Below are 14,949 nucleotides of genomic sequence, written 5' to 3' on the forward strand. Positions count from 1 at the left end.
AAAGGGACAGAGGTAAACAACTTACTGTGTATACTGTATATGTATAGTACATTAGCTATATGCAGGTTTATATGTAACTAATATAGTGTAACATTAGCAGTTAAATGATTTATCTTATAAATGCCTGCACATTAATGAACTCTAATGAATTTTGACAGCAAAAATCTTTTTAATGCTATAATTTTACAAGCTAAATTTACAAATTTGAACCCATGTTTCCTGAATCACAGAAAAGATGATTTTTAAAAAAGAGGTCTGGTGGTTTATGTTTATAAGGAGGCTATGATCTGGGAATAGAGGCCAGAGGTTAGCCAAGCTGAAAATTCTGTGAAGCAGATTTTTTCTTAAAGTTAAAAGGAATTCCAATCTGCCAGTGGCTCACCTATAATCCTAGCTACTGAGGAGGCTGAGATGTGAGGATCACAGGTTGAAAGCAGTTCAAGAAGTCCTTGAGCTTATTTTCTCCAATTAAACACAAGTAAGGGCAGAAGTTGTGCTCTGGCTTAAGTGGTAAGGACTAGCCTTGAGCTATAAGGAGATTGGGGACAGTTCTTAAGCCCTGAATTCAAGCCCCAGATCTGGCCAAATCACACACACACACACACACACACACACACACACACACACACACGGGGCTGGGAAGGTGGCTCAGTGATAGAGCACTTGCCTTGCATGCATGAGGCCCTGGGTTCGATTCCTCAGCACCACATAAGCAAAAAGATAAAAGCCGGAAGTAGCGCTGTGGCTCAAGTGGTAGAGCGCTAGCCTTGAGCTGAAGAGCTGAGGGACAGCACAGAGTTCAGGCCCCACAACCAGACCCCAAACACACACACTCACACACACACACACACACATTTGAATTATGATTCTCAGATCTTCCTTCATTTCCTTATCTGGCTGCTTACCTTTATACTTTATTTTTCTTGTTTACCTTTCTTCATTTACATAATCATTTAAGAAGAGTTAAAATCTTCAACCTTTGAATAATAACTGCTTTTAAAGATAAATAGTTACTTTACTTACTAAAGAACAGTTTCTCACGATTCAGAAAAAAATTCTATTGGAGGGGGTGGGAGGGTGGTTCAGTGGTAGAGCGCTTGCTTTGCATGCCTGTGGCCCAGGGTTCGATTCAGCATCACATAAGCAGGAAAAAAAAAAGCCAGAAGTGGCGCTGTGGCTCAAGTGGTAGAGCGCTACCTTTGAGCTGAAGAGCTGAGGGACAGCTCCCCCCCCCCCAAAAAAAGAAAAGGAAAATAAAAATTCTATTGGAGAATGTGTATTATGTGACTGATCTATTCTCGTTAACTTGGTTATAAAATAAACCATCTAATGGGAATAGAAACAGTTATTCGGTTATAATATCAAGAGAAACTAACATTCTGGCATAATCCATTTTGTTTAAGTTCTAAACTGTTAGCTTTGAGGTTACATGATATAATTTTATTGGTGTGGATAGAAAACTGGTACTAATACTGTAGCATCATCAGAATTAAAAAATGTTATATATATATTTTTTTAATTTTATTTTATTTTATTTGAGAACATACTGAACAGAGGGGTTACAATTACATGGTCAGGATAATGCATACATTTCTTACCAAGCATTGCAGCCTCCTCCTTTGTTTACCCTTCCCCTCCCTTCCCAGCCTCCCCCCTCCCCCCCACCCAATCATACCCCCCCTCCCCCCCTCCGACATTGTAAAGCTGGTTTTGACATGACATTTTGTACTTCTCATTGTTGCAACAGGTCCACCTGAATCCTTAAACGACTTGTTTGTCCCCATCTCCTCCACATGTTATACTGACATCAAATATAGTGAAAGCGGGGGTTACACTGTGGGGGAGGGACATACAAAGCAACCAAGAAATAATCTTATAAATGCGTTAGAAACACATGCATGAAAGAAACAAAAACATTAAAATACATATTTGAGGGTTCGTTTTCCTAACATCACATTCTCTGACTTTTTCCGCTTGACTCATACCTATACTAGATATTGCAAATAAGGGAAACCATGGGACCTATGTTTCTTTGGGCCTGGCTTACTTCACTTAATATAATTTTTTCCAAGCCTTTCCATTTCCTAACAAATGGGGCAATGTCATTCTTTCTGATGGAGGCATAGAATTCCATTGTGTATATATACCACATTTTCTTGATCCATTCATCTACTGAGGGGCATCTGGGTTGGTTCCAGATCTTAGCTATGGTAAATAATGCTGCAATAAACATAGTTGTGCTGGTAGCTTTAGTGTGGTCTTTTTTGTAAACATTAGGGTAAATGTCCAAAAGTGGGATTGCTGGGTCATAGGGGAGTTCTATGTGAAGTCTTTTGAGGAACCTCCATACTGCTTTCCAAAGTGGTTGAACAAGTTTACATTCCCACCAACAATGAAGTAAGGTTCCTTTCTGTCCACATCCCCTCCAGCATCTGTTGTTGTTAGAGTTCTTGATTTTTGCTGTTCTAACTGGAGTGAGGTGATATCTCAATGTTGTTTGGATTTGCATTTCTTTTATGGCTAGGGATGTTGAACATTTCTTCATGTGTCTATTGGCCATCCTTCTTTCTTCTTCAGAGAAGCTTCTCTTTAAGTCTTTAGCCCACTTACTTATTGGGCAGTTGTTTCTTTGAGGATTTGTTGTTGGGTGGTTTAATTTTTTGAGTTCCAAGTATATTTTAGATATGAGACCCTTGTCCGTTGTATGGCTAGTAAAGATCTTCTCCCAGTCCGTGGGCTTTCTATTGATCTTGCTAGCTATGTCATTTGCCCTGCAGAAGCTCTGCAACCTTATACAATCCCATTTGTCCAGCCTTTCTTTGATTTGTTGTGTTTCCGGGTCTCTATTCAGAAAATTTCGGCCTGAGCCAAGGAGACCCAGGGTTTCTCCTATTCCATCCTGTAATGTTTTCAGAGTGTCTGCTTTGAGTTCAAGGTCTTTGATCCATTTGGAGTTGATTCTGGTGCAGGGTGATATATAAGGATCTAGCTTTAGTTTTCTACATGTAGTTAACCAGTTTTGCCAGCACCATTTACTGAAGAGGCTGTCTGTCTTCCATTCTATTGTTTAGCTCCCTTATCGAAGATTAGATGGCTATAGGTCTGTAGGTTCATTTCTGGGTTTTCAATTCTATTCCATTGGTCCTGAGGTCTGTTCTTATGTCAATACCAAGCTGTTTTGATTACTATGGCTTTATAGTAGAGTTTGAAATTTGGTATTGATATTCCTCCAGCAGTGTTCTTTCCGTTGAGGAGCGTTTTTGCTATTCGGGGTCTTTTATTGTTCCATATGAATTTTTGGATTGCCTCTTCTATTTCCTTGAAGAATGAGGGTGGAATTTTGATAGGTATTGCGTTGAATTTGTAGATAGCCTTGGGAAGTATTGCCATTTTCACGATGTTAATCTTTCCAATTCAGGAGCATGGGAGGTTTTGCCATTTTTTTTTTAATTTTATTTTATTTTACTTGAGAACATACTGTACAGAGGAGTTACAATTACATGGGCAGGATAATGCATACATTTCTTACCAAGCATTGCAGCCTCCTCCTTTGTTTACCCTTCACCTCCATTCCCAGCCTCCCCCCTCCCTCCCACCCAATCATACCCCCCCCCACCGACTGTAAAGCTGGTTTTGACATGACATTTTGTACTTCTCATTGTTGCAACAGGTCCACCTGAATCCTTAAACGACTTGTTTGTCCCCATCTCCTCCACATGTTATACTGACATCAAATATAGTGAAAGCGGGGGTTACACTGTGGGGGAGGGACATACAAAGCAACAAAGAAATAATCTTATAAATGCGTTAGAAACACATGCATGAAAGAAACAAAAACATTAAAATACATATTTGAGGGTTCGTTTTCCTAACATCACATTATCTGACTTTTTCCGCTTGACTCATACTTATACTAGATATTGCAAATAAGGGAAACCATGGGACCTATGTTTCTTTGGGCCTGGCTTACTTCACTTAATATAATTTTTTCCAAGCCTTTCCATTTCCTAACAAATGGGGAAATGTCATTCTTTCTGATGGAGGCATAGAATTCCATTGTGTATATATACCACATTTTCTTGATCCATTCATCTACTGAGGGGCAACTGGGTTGGTTCCATGTCTTAGCTATGGTAAATAATGCTGCAATAAACATAGTTGTGCTGGTAGCTTTAGTGTGGCCTTGTTTGTGATCATTTGGGTAAATGCCCAAAAGTGGGATTGCTGGGTCATTGGGGAGCTCTATGTGGAGTCTTTTGAGGAACCTCCATACTGCTTTCCAAAGTGGTTGAACAAGTTTACATTCCCACCAACAATGAAGTAAGGTTCCTTTCTGTCCACATCCCCTCCAGCATCTGTTGTTGTCAGAGTTCTTGATTTTTGCCATTCTAACTGGAGTGAGGTGATATCTCAATGTTGTTTGGATTTGCATTTCTTTTATGGCTAGGGATGTTGAACATTTCTTCATGTGTCTATTGGCCATCCTTCTTTCTTCTTCAGAGAAGCTTCTCTTTAAGTCTTTCGCCCACTTACTTATTGGGCAGTTGTTTCTTTGAGGATTTGTTGTTGGGTGGTTTAATTTTTTGAGTTCCAAGTATATTTTAGATATGAGACCCTTGTCCGTTGTATGGCTAGTAAAGATCTTCTCCCAGTCCGTGGGCTTTCTATTGATCTTGCTAGCTATGTCATTTGCCCTGCAGAAGCTCTGCAACCTTATACAATCCCATTTGTCCAGCCTTTCTTTGATTTGTTGTGTTTCTGGGTCTCTATTCAGAAAATTTCGGCCTGTGCCAAGGAGACCCAGGGTTTCTCCTATTCCATCCTGTAATGTTTTCAGAGTGTCTGCTTTGAGTTCAAGGTCTTTGATCCATTTGGAGTTGATTCTGGTGCAGGGTGATATATAAGGATCTAGCTTTAGTTTTCTACATGTAGTTAACCAGTTTTGCCAGCACCATTTACTGAAGAGGCTGTCTGTCTTCCATTCTATTGTTTTAGCTCCCTTATCGAAGATTAGATGGCTATAGGTCTGTAGGTTCATTTCTGGGTTTTCAATTCTATTCCATTGGTCCTGAGGTCTGTTCTTATGGCAATACCAAGCTGTTTTGATTACTATGGCTTTATAGTAGAGTTTGAAATTTGGTATTGATATTCCTCCAGCAGTGTTCTTTCCGTTGAGGAGCGTTTTTGCTATTCGGGGTCTTTTATTGTTCCATATGAATTTTTGGATTGCCTCTTCTATTTCCTTGAAGAATGAGGGTGGAATTTTGATAGGTATTGTGTTGAATTTGTAGATAGCCTTGGGAAGTATTGCCATTTTCACGATGTTAATCTTTCCAATCCAGGAGCATGGGAGGTTTTGCCATTTTTTAAGTTCTGTGTTGATTTCCTTTTTCAAGATTTTAAAGTTTTCATCATAGAGGTCCTTCACTTCTTTAGTTAAGTTAATTCCGAGGTATTTTATTTTTTGTGGGGCTATTACAAATGGAGTTGCTTTCCTAATTTCAGCCACACTTTTCTCATTGTTGGCATACAGAAAAGCCATTGATTTTTGGGGGTTAATTTTATAACCTGCTACTTTGCCAAAGTTTTGAATCAGCTTGAGTAATTTGGGAGTGGAGTCTATGGGATTCTTTAAATACAAGATCATGTCATCTGCAAAGAGGGAGAGTTTTATTTCTTCTTTCCCTATTTGGATCCCCTTTATGTCTGCATCTTGTCTTATTGCTGTAGCTAGGCATTCTAATACTAGATTGAAGAGAAGTGGAGAGAGTGGGCATCCTTGTCTTGTTCCTGAGTTAAGAGGAAATGGCTTTAGTTTTTCACCATTGATTATAATGCTGGCTGTAGGTTTGTCATATACAGCCTTTATTGTATTGAGGAATGTTCCATGGATTCCTAATTTTTCCAAAACCTTCATCATAAAGGGGTGTTGGATCTTGTCGAATGCTTTTTCTGCATCTATTGAGATAACCATGTGGTTCTTATTCTTGCTCCTGTTGATGTGATGAATAATATTAATTGATTTGCGTATATTGAACCAGCTTTGCATCCCTGAAATGAATCCTGTTTGATCGTGGTGTATGATTTTTTGGATGAATTGTTGAAGTCGATTGGCCAAAATTTTGTTGAGAAGTTTTGCATCAATGTTCATCAAAGAAATGGGTCTATAGTTCTCTTTCTTTGATGAGTCCCTGCCTGGTTTTGGGATGAGGGTTATGATGGCTTCATAGTATAATTTTTTTAAATAGTTTTTTATTGTGAAAATACTGTACAGAGAAATAACAATTACATGAGCAAGGTAATGAATACATTTCTAATCAAGCATTGCTGCCTCCTCCTTTGTTTTTCCTCTATCATCCTGTCTCTCCCGTCTCCATAACTATACTCCCCCCTGCCACTCCACCTAATTTGTAAAGTTCATTTTTCGACATAGCATCTTGTACATCTGATTGTTGCAATGGGTCAACCTGTATCCATGTTTTAACATTTTTTTTCCTTCTGCTCCCCAAATTATATCAACATCAAATATAGTGAAAACAGGGATCATACCGTGGGGGAGGGACATACATAGCAACAAAAAACTCAACATCATACCTTATAAATACATTAGAAACAATAGCAAGAAAGAAAAAAAAAACCGTGTCCTTATCTTGGGGTTCATCTCGCTTAACATCATCATATCTGACCTTTTCTGCTTGTCTCAAACATATACTAGATATTGCAAATAAAGGAAACTATGGGACTTATGTTTCTTTGGGCCTGGCTTACTTAGTATAATTTTTTCCAAGCCTTTCCATTTCCTAACAAATGGGGCAATGTCATTCTTTCTGATGGGGGCATAGAATTCCATTGTGTATATATACCACATTTTCTTGATCCATTCATCTACTGAGGGGCATCTGGGTTGGTTCCATATCTTAGCTATGGTAAATAATGCTGCAGTAAACATAGTCGTGCTGGTAGCTTTAGTGTGGCCTTGTTTGATCATTTGGGTAAATGCCCAAAAGTGGGATTGCTGGGTCATAGGGGAGCTCTCTGTATAGACTTTTGAGGATCCTCCATACTGTTTTCCAAAGTGGTTGAACAAGTTTACACTCCCACCAACAATGCAGAAAGGTTCCCTTTTGTCCACATCCCCTCCAGCATCTGTTGTTATTAAGAGTTCTTGATTATAGCCATTCTAACTGGGGTGAGGTGGTATCCAATGTTGTTTTGATTTGCATTTCTTTTATTCATTTCTTTTAAGGTTGAGCATTTGTTCATGTGTCTATTGGCCATCCTTCTTTCCTCTTCAGAAAAGTTTCTCTTTAAGTCTAAATAAGCCCATTATTTATCGGGCAGTTGCTTCTTTGAGGATTTGTTGTTGGGGGATTTAACTTTTTGAGTTCCAGGTATATTTTAGGTATGACTAGTGAAATCTTCTCCCAATCTGTGGGCTTTCTATTGATCTTGATAACTATGTCCTTTGCCATGCAGAAGCTCTGCAATTTTATGCAATCCCATTTGTCCAACCTTTCTTTGATTTGTTGTCTTTATAGGTCTCTATTAAGAAAATTTCAGCCTGTGCCAAAGAGACCTAGGATTTCTCCTATTCTTTCCTGTAATGTTTTCAGGGTTTCTGCTTTGACTCTTAGGTCTTGGATCCATTTGGAGTTTATTCTGCTACAGGGTGATATATAAGGATATAGCTTTCATTTTCTACAAGTGATTAACCAGTTTTGCCAACACCATTTACTGAAGAAGCTTTCTTCCATTTTACTTTTTTTAGCTCCCTCCCTTATCAAAGATTAGATGGCTATAGGTCTGTGGGTTCATTTCTGGATTTTCAATTCGTGTGTGTGTGTGTGTGTGTGTGTGTGTGTGTGTGTGGTTGTGTGTGCGTGTGTGTGTGTCTGGTCATGAGGCCTGAACTCTGGCCTGGGGGCTGTCCCTCAGCTCTTCAGCTCAAGGCTAACACTCTACCACTTGAGCCACAGTGCCACTTCCTGCTTTTTTTTTCCTTTTTGCTTACGTGGTGCTGAGGAATCGAACCCAGGGCCTTAGGCATGCAAGGCAAGCGCTCTACCACTGAGCCACCTTCCCAGCCCTGGATTTTCAATTCTATTCCATTGGTCCTGAGGTCTGTTCTTGTGCCAGTACCAAGCTGTTTTGATTACTATGGCTTTATAGTAGAGTTTGAAATTTGATATTGATCTTCCTTTAGCACTGTTCTTTCTATTAAGGATTGTTTTTGCTAGTCACTACTTTTTGTTTAGTTCTTGTATCTTTATTTGGTATCCTATTCTTCTCTGTGCAATAGGTATTGTCTTCTGAAAGTTCTAAAGCAATGTCAGGCATTGAGAGAGGCTCTTCTTGCATCAGGAAAAGAGGTTCTATGGCATGGACGGTCAAAAAAAGAACCAGCTTCTTACTGTAACATCTGTGAGGTAAGTAACTGTACATTTCTTCTCCCCTCTTCTCTCACCCTCTCTTTTTCCCCCCTTTCTCTTTCTCTTACTATACAGGTCTTCTATTGCTTGGATTATGGTTCCAGCTCTTTTTCCCCAAGCCAGCCTGGACCACAGTCCTCCTATTTATTCTTTCAGTGTAGCTTGGATGGCAAGCATGTACCTTTACTCCTTATTTCTGTTGATACAGGGTGTCAAGAACTTTATTGATTGGACTATTCTAGACCTATTATACCAATCACAGACTCTACAAAGGATAGAATGAGAGGCATCACCATCAATTTATTATTTGTCATTTCTAAATAAAATGTAGATCTAATTAAACATTACTGTGAAATGTTCTCAAAATCAAAAGAAATAGTGAAATCCATAGATGCCATCTGTTAAACACTTTTAAACTTGGTTTATTTTTAGAGATAGAAAAAGAATGTTTGGAAATAGAAGCATGTTTAAAAGGCCGAGGGTAGGTGAGAGGGAAAAGAAGTAAATATAGTCAATGTACTCAGTGCATATTGTCTAAAACTTGAACTGTATAACTATATATAAGTTAAGACTGGGAAACAGATAAACTACATTCTGACTTACAGAACTGAAACTTTTTTATACATGTACTTAATAATCTAAGAGAAAAATAAAAGTAAAATCAAGACTATCTTTTAGTGAAAATTTCTAAATGTACAAACACCACTCTTGTCTTGCTTATGCTGTGAAATGATGTGGTATATCATACACAATCATGATTTTTAAGTATCAGTATTTTCAATAGAATTCTCTGGTTCAAAATTTAATTATTATCTTATTCCTTTTTTTTTCCTCTTGTGTAAAAAGGTAGAAGTTTTTAACCTGCTTTTTGTCACTAATGAAAGCAATTCTAAAAAGACATATGAAATACATTGCCATGATTGTGCACAAAAATCAAGTCGAAATTTGGAAAACTTTGTGGTACTTGAACAGTACAAAATGGAGGATCTAATCCAAATCTATGATCAGTTTACACTGGTAAGTGAAGTTGTTAGTTTATCATTACAACATTGTAAAACAGCTTTTTTTATTCTTAATACTTCATTAAATTGTATTTTTAAGACTTAAGTGTCGTCAGCACATACATATTGCAAAATTAAAACATTTGAAGTTCGTATATAACCATTTTTTCTTAATAATAATATCCTAAGTAGTATCATAATAATTAAATTTAAAAATCTTGTGCTTTAAAAATACAGGTAGACTTTATGTTATTAGCATAAACTTTTGCTAGAAGTTTAATTCTTCCGTACTAGTTACACAGATATAAATGGAGAAGTATGTGTGTGTCTCTGTGTTAAAATACACATTAATTGTAGTAGAATGTCATTCTTCCTACAAATATTAACCTTATAGTTAAAGATGTAGCTAAACTAAATGGGATAATATATAAAATTCATGTGAGAACATTTACAATTTTATGTATCATACAGTTGTTAAATTCAAAGACAACTTATTTAGCTTAGGCTTTACTTCTGGTTTTGTTTTATTTTTGTTTGTTTTGGAACTTTTGTTGTTTGGAATTATTTATAGTAACATTAGGGCTTGGACTCAGGACTTTCCTTAGCTTTCCCACTCCAACACTTTTTGCTGGTAGACATAAGAATCTCTGACTGCCCTGGCTAGCTTGAGTAGCTTTTAGCTATTCACGATTGGACTCTTGAATAGCTAAAAAATACATATGTAAGTCACATGAGCCTGACTTGGGAGGGTAATACACATAGGAGATATACATACACACATAAACATATACATACATATATAAATACATATGAATATGTACATACTAACATATTATTAAATTAGTATATACATCAGTATATTATATACTATTTTATACTTGCATTAGACATATAGTTGTATATATACATATATATGCTTAAATCAGTACTGAGGCTTAAACTCTGAGTCTTGCACTTACTGTTTCAGTTCTACCATTTGAGTGAAATATCCATTTATTTATTTATTTATGTCATGGGGTTTGAACTAGGCCTGGGCGCTGTACCTCAGCTCTTCAGCTCAGGTGAGCTCTCTACAACTTGAGCCACAGTGCCACTTCTGATTTTCTAGTGGTTAATTGGAAATAGGTCTTATTTTCAGACTTTTCTGCCTGGCTGGCTTTGAACTGTGATCATCAGGTCTCAGCCTCATGAGAAGCTACGATTACAGATATGAGCCACTGGTGCCCAGGCATCTCTCCATTTTTTGCTATTGCCTATTGATATGTTTCCAGGACCTTTTGTTCTAAATTTGAAATCTTATTTTGCCTTTTCCCTTCCTCCCTCCCTCCTTTCCTTCCTCCCTCCCTCCTTCCCTTCCTTCCTTCCTTCCTTCCTTCTCTCTTTCACCAGTCCTAGGGCTTGAACACAGGGATTAGGTGTTGTCCTCAGCCACAATGCCACGTTCATTGAAATTTTATTTCTGATAGTTGTTATTGAATGACATATTTGCTGGAAAGATAAAACGTTAATAGCAACAGGTTTAGATCACTTACTAGTAAGAATTTAATATTCCATTTAATATTCCACCGGAATGTTGGGACTTTTGTTTTATTTTGTTTTCTTGGTCGTGGGTCTTGAACTCTGAGCCTGGGCAGGAGTGCTCTAGCATTTGACCATGTCCTATTTTAAGTCTTGGAAAACTTTCTCGAGTATAAATAGTAAAAACATCTTACTTAGCTAGCTGTTGAGGTAAAGTGTTTTGTTCAAACTCACTTCATAAGTAGCTTTAACTTGTTTAAAGCCATAAGCAACAAGTTCTCTTACAGCTTTATGTGACAAAACTATTAATATATATCATTCTTATTTTCAGGTTCCTTCTTTATCATCCTCTTCATCTTAATATGGTTCTAGGAACACCAAGACCTTTCTACTCTTCAGGAAATATCACTGGCTTTCTAGCTATTCGTAAGATTTTTTGACTCAATTCTGTCTATGCATCCTTTTGAGACTAAAAGATTAGGCAACTAGACAAAGAATACATTGCCTTTATTCCAAGTTTAACAAAGCCAACTTGGCTGACATTTTATAAAATAATAATTATATGATTTATGTGTATATCTGACCAAACTATCAGAGCTGTACAAACTACTGCTTTATTATGTCTGTGCAGTTTTGGCTAATATGTTAGTTTTTATTTGCATTTTAGCCCTTCAGAATTTTCATAGGGAAACAATTACTGTCTGTCTGGATTACTGTTTACCTGGTCAGTTCTTTGAAGGATGATTGACAAATTTAAATCAAATTTTTGACCAACTTAAGGTTTCCTGTTTTAAGACCCTGATGCTTAATCTATGATTCTAAAATAAAAGAAGTTAATAGTCAAGATACAAACATAATGGATTGCACATACTAAAGAATAGATATGGTTGATCTTTGCTTCTAATCTGAACCAATTAAAGTATTTATAAAATGCATATTTATTGCTTGAAAATATTTGTGATTGGAATGTTGTTATTATTCCCACACTTACTTTGCCATTAAATATGGAGTATTGTAATTTTAAATAAATACTATTACGTTTTTTAATTGTAAAAAAACTGCTTAATATTGTATAGAAACTTTTATTAAAATTGTTTAATGTTTAAAGGGTTTTCCACTGTTTGAGTATTGAAGATTTTCTACAAAGACCCAGTTTCTGTTTTCTTTTTAATTTAAAGAATATATATTTTAAATGTATGTTTGTGTGTGTGCACTATACAAATGTATATTAGAGACAAATCTCAATATATAATTATGTAAAAACAAATTCTAATTTTTTACATCTGTGATTGCTTTTAAGGTGCCTGATATAAAACATCCTACCAAACACAAGTATGATTATTTTTCAAGTTTCTTTTAGTCTCATTTTATATTAAGTGACAACTTCTGTAATGTTAAGTAGAAAAAAAATTGTTGATAGTACCTAGAGTAAAGTTGAGACTTCAAGTTGAGACTTGAACATTATGTAGCTTTGATCAGTTTTATCACATAGAATATTTAATGGAAAAGAGATTTAAAGTGATGACTTCTGTTTGCAGAGCAAATATATTGACAATTATTTTTAAAATTAGATGATTAAAGTTCCATGTTTCCCTGCTTATACAGTATGGTGTGACTAGGGAGATGAAGCTATTTTAATATTTTTAATCACTAATTTTAGCAAGTTCTATGAAGACTTATTTCATATGGACATCTATTTAACTATATAATCTTATTTTACAATAATACTTGGCTTATCATACCCTTTACTTCTAAAGTTTTTGGCATATATATTCATTTTCTTATTTATTCTTTAGAAACTTCAGTGATGAGTTAAAATGTAATAAAGTGATTAAAATTTCAGAAGATATTTTATAATAATACTTGGTATAATGGATTAAGAATCTTTTTATGCAAATGCTGATAGGTCACACCCAAAATCCTGGCTACTTAAAACACTGTGATCTGAGGATCAAGGTTCAGAGCCAGCTTGAACCTTTGGGCAGACAAATCCAAAACACTCCAATTATCCAGCCAAAAGTTGGAAGTGGCGTATGACTCAAGCAGTGGATCACTGACTTTGAGCATAAAAGCAGGTTTAAATGAAAACTCCAATACCAGCACCATTCCTTTCCCCGCCCCGCCTCCCCCCCACCCCCCATTTTCTTTTAGAACTCAAAGTGATAACTTTTTTTGGAGGGGTGAGGTTAGTCGTGGGGCTTGAACTCTGGGTCTGGACACTGTCCCTCAGCTCTTAAGCTCAAGGTTATTACTCTACCACTTGAGCTAGAGCGCCACTTCCCAAAGTGATAACTTTTAGAAGTAAATTATCCTAAGGAAGGGTATCTTTTTTATACAGTCTTGGAATGCTTTGTAGAAATAGTTGTAAAACCAAAGTATGAAAATCCTTTATTTTAAGGTAATTTTCTTTTTTTTTTTTAATTTTATTTGTGAACATACTGTACAGAGGAGTTACAGTTACATGGGCAGGATAATGCGTACATTTCTTACCAAGCATTGCAGCCTCCTCCTTTGTTTATCCTTCACATCCCTTCCTAGCCTCCCCCCTCCCCCCCCTAATCCTAATCCTTCTCCTTCCCCCTCCCCCCCCCCCCCCCACCAACGTTGTAAAGCTCGTTTTGGACATGACAACTTGTACTTCTCATTGTTGCAACAGGTCCACCTGTATCATTTTAAGGTAATTTTCAAATACTGTAATCTGTTAACATTAATTATCTTAATGGAATTCAGAAGGAAATAACTACAGCTTTACTTAAGTAAATGTTTCTGAATATTTTAAATGCTATTATTTGTGTATTCTAACATTGTTCAATAAAGTCAAACCTTTTTTACCCCATGCAAAAATTTCAGATCAGCCATCAAAGACAAAAGATTTTAGAATTCTACCAATGACTTTTCTTAACTGGTTATATTTTGTTATTGCTGACATATATCTTGTTTTTTGGCACCTATTTTTAAATGTTTAAATGAATAGGAAATGAAGGAAACATTATTACTTGGAAGTATGTATTGATGGTGAACTCCTTTAATCAACTTATCAACTTTTTGAAAGCTTTTTAGGCTTTAAAATTTAGCATTCAATTATGTGATCTAAGAGGGTTAAGTCCTTTTTACATTTTTGCATTCTATGTATTTTCTTATTGCAGTAAAGGACATAATAGCTTCATAAACAATCATAAGAGAAAACATTCTATCTTTCATTGTTATACTTCAGGCTTTGGAGAGGCTTTTATCAAGAATAAATTCCTTTCATTACTAGTTGGCCACTAGTTTAGTTTTTTGTTTGTTTTGTATGTATTTTTTTTCCCCTTCCAAAAATGAGATTTAAATTCAGGGCCTTGAGTTTTCTGGGCAGTATTGTATCTCTTAAGTCATGTCCAACCCTTTCCCCAGATGTCTTTCAATTAAAGAAATTAATATAAGACCTACATTGCACAACACATACTTCTTCCTAAAGTAAAATAAATTTGACTGTATAATTAATTAGATATTGCTAGTTTTTAGCCTGATCATTTTTTTCTTATTGTGAAAATACCATACAGACGAGTTACAATTACATGGGCAAGATAACGAGTACATTTCTGACCAAGCATTGTTGCCTCCTCTTTGTTTCCCCTTCCCATCCCTTTCCATACTCCCCCCACCTCCCCTGACCCGATCCTCTCCTCCCTCCCCACCCAGCCTGATTATTTTTGAGGTAGTTTACATTTAGGTCCAAGCTGGTCTGAACCATGATTTATTTTTTTGTAATTTCTGTGTCTTATAGTCTAATATATTTTTATTGTTATGTTGTCAGAGATGAGAGACACTAGCCTGTAGTTTTCACTTTTAATACTACCATGAACAACATCATTATCAGGTTATGATGTAAAAATTGAGACACTGATATAAAATTTTTATTAATTCCTTTAATATTCAGTAGAATTATCCAGTAGTACCTTCTTGTCCTTTCTTTTTTAATTATTTTTTTGGTTAGTCATGGGGCTTGAACTCTGGGTCTG

General features: G+C 36.2%; 1 protein-coding gene across 1 annotated transcript; it reads left to right on the top strand.

Annotated features, from left to right (window-relative positions):
• The first annotated feature begins 59 nt into the window (after positions 1–59).
• LOC122115541 (histone demethylase UTY-like) lies at positions 60–12,294 on the top strand. Its single transcript, XM_042689026.1, has 4 exons — positions 60–73; positions 8,300–8,426; positions 9,276–9,446; positions 11,280–12,294. Exons 1-4 carry the CDS (start codon positions 60–62, stop codon positions 11,307–11,309), a joined length of 342 nt encoding a protein of 113 aa, XP_042544960.1. The 3' UTR covers positions 11,310–12,294.
• The last annotated feature ends 2,655 nt before the right edge of the window (positions 12,295–14,949 follow it).

Source organism: Dipodomys spectabilis, unplaced genomic scaffold (genome assembly GCF_019054845.1).
Source record: "Dipodomys spectabilis isolate Male_0828 unplaced genomic scaffold, ASM1905484v1 ptg000120l, whole genome shotgun sequence".
NCBI classification, from domain to species: domain Eukaryota; kingdom Metazoa; phylum Chordata; class Mammalia; order Rodentia; family Heteromyidae; genus Dipodomys; species Dipodomys spectabilis.

Excerpts from the sequence above, each read along its gene's own strand:
- LOC122115541 (XM_042689026.1), top strand. Across the intron at positions 8,427-9,275 it reads CTTACTGTAACATCTGTGAG|GTAGAAGTTTTTAACCTGCT; the intron begins GTAAGTAACTGT and ends TTGTGTAAAAAG. Across the intron at positions 9,447-11,279 it reads TCTATGATCAGTTTACACTG|GTTCCTTCTTTATCATCCTC; the intron begins GTAAGTGAAGTT and ends TCTTATTTTCAG.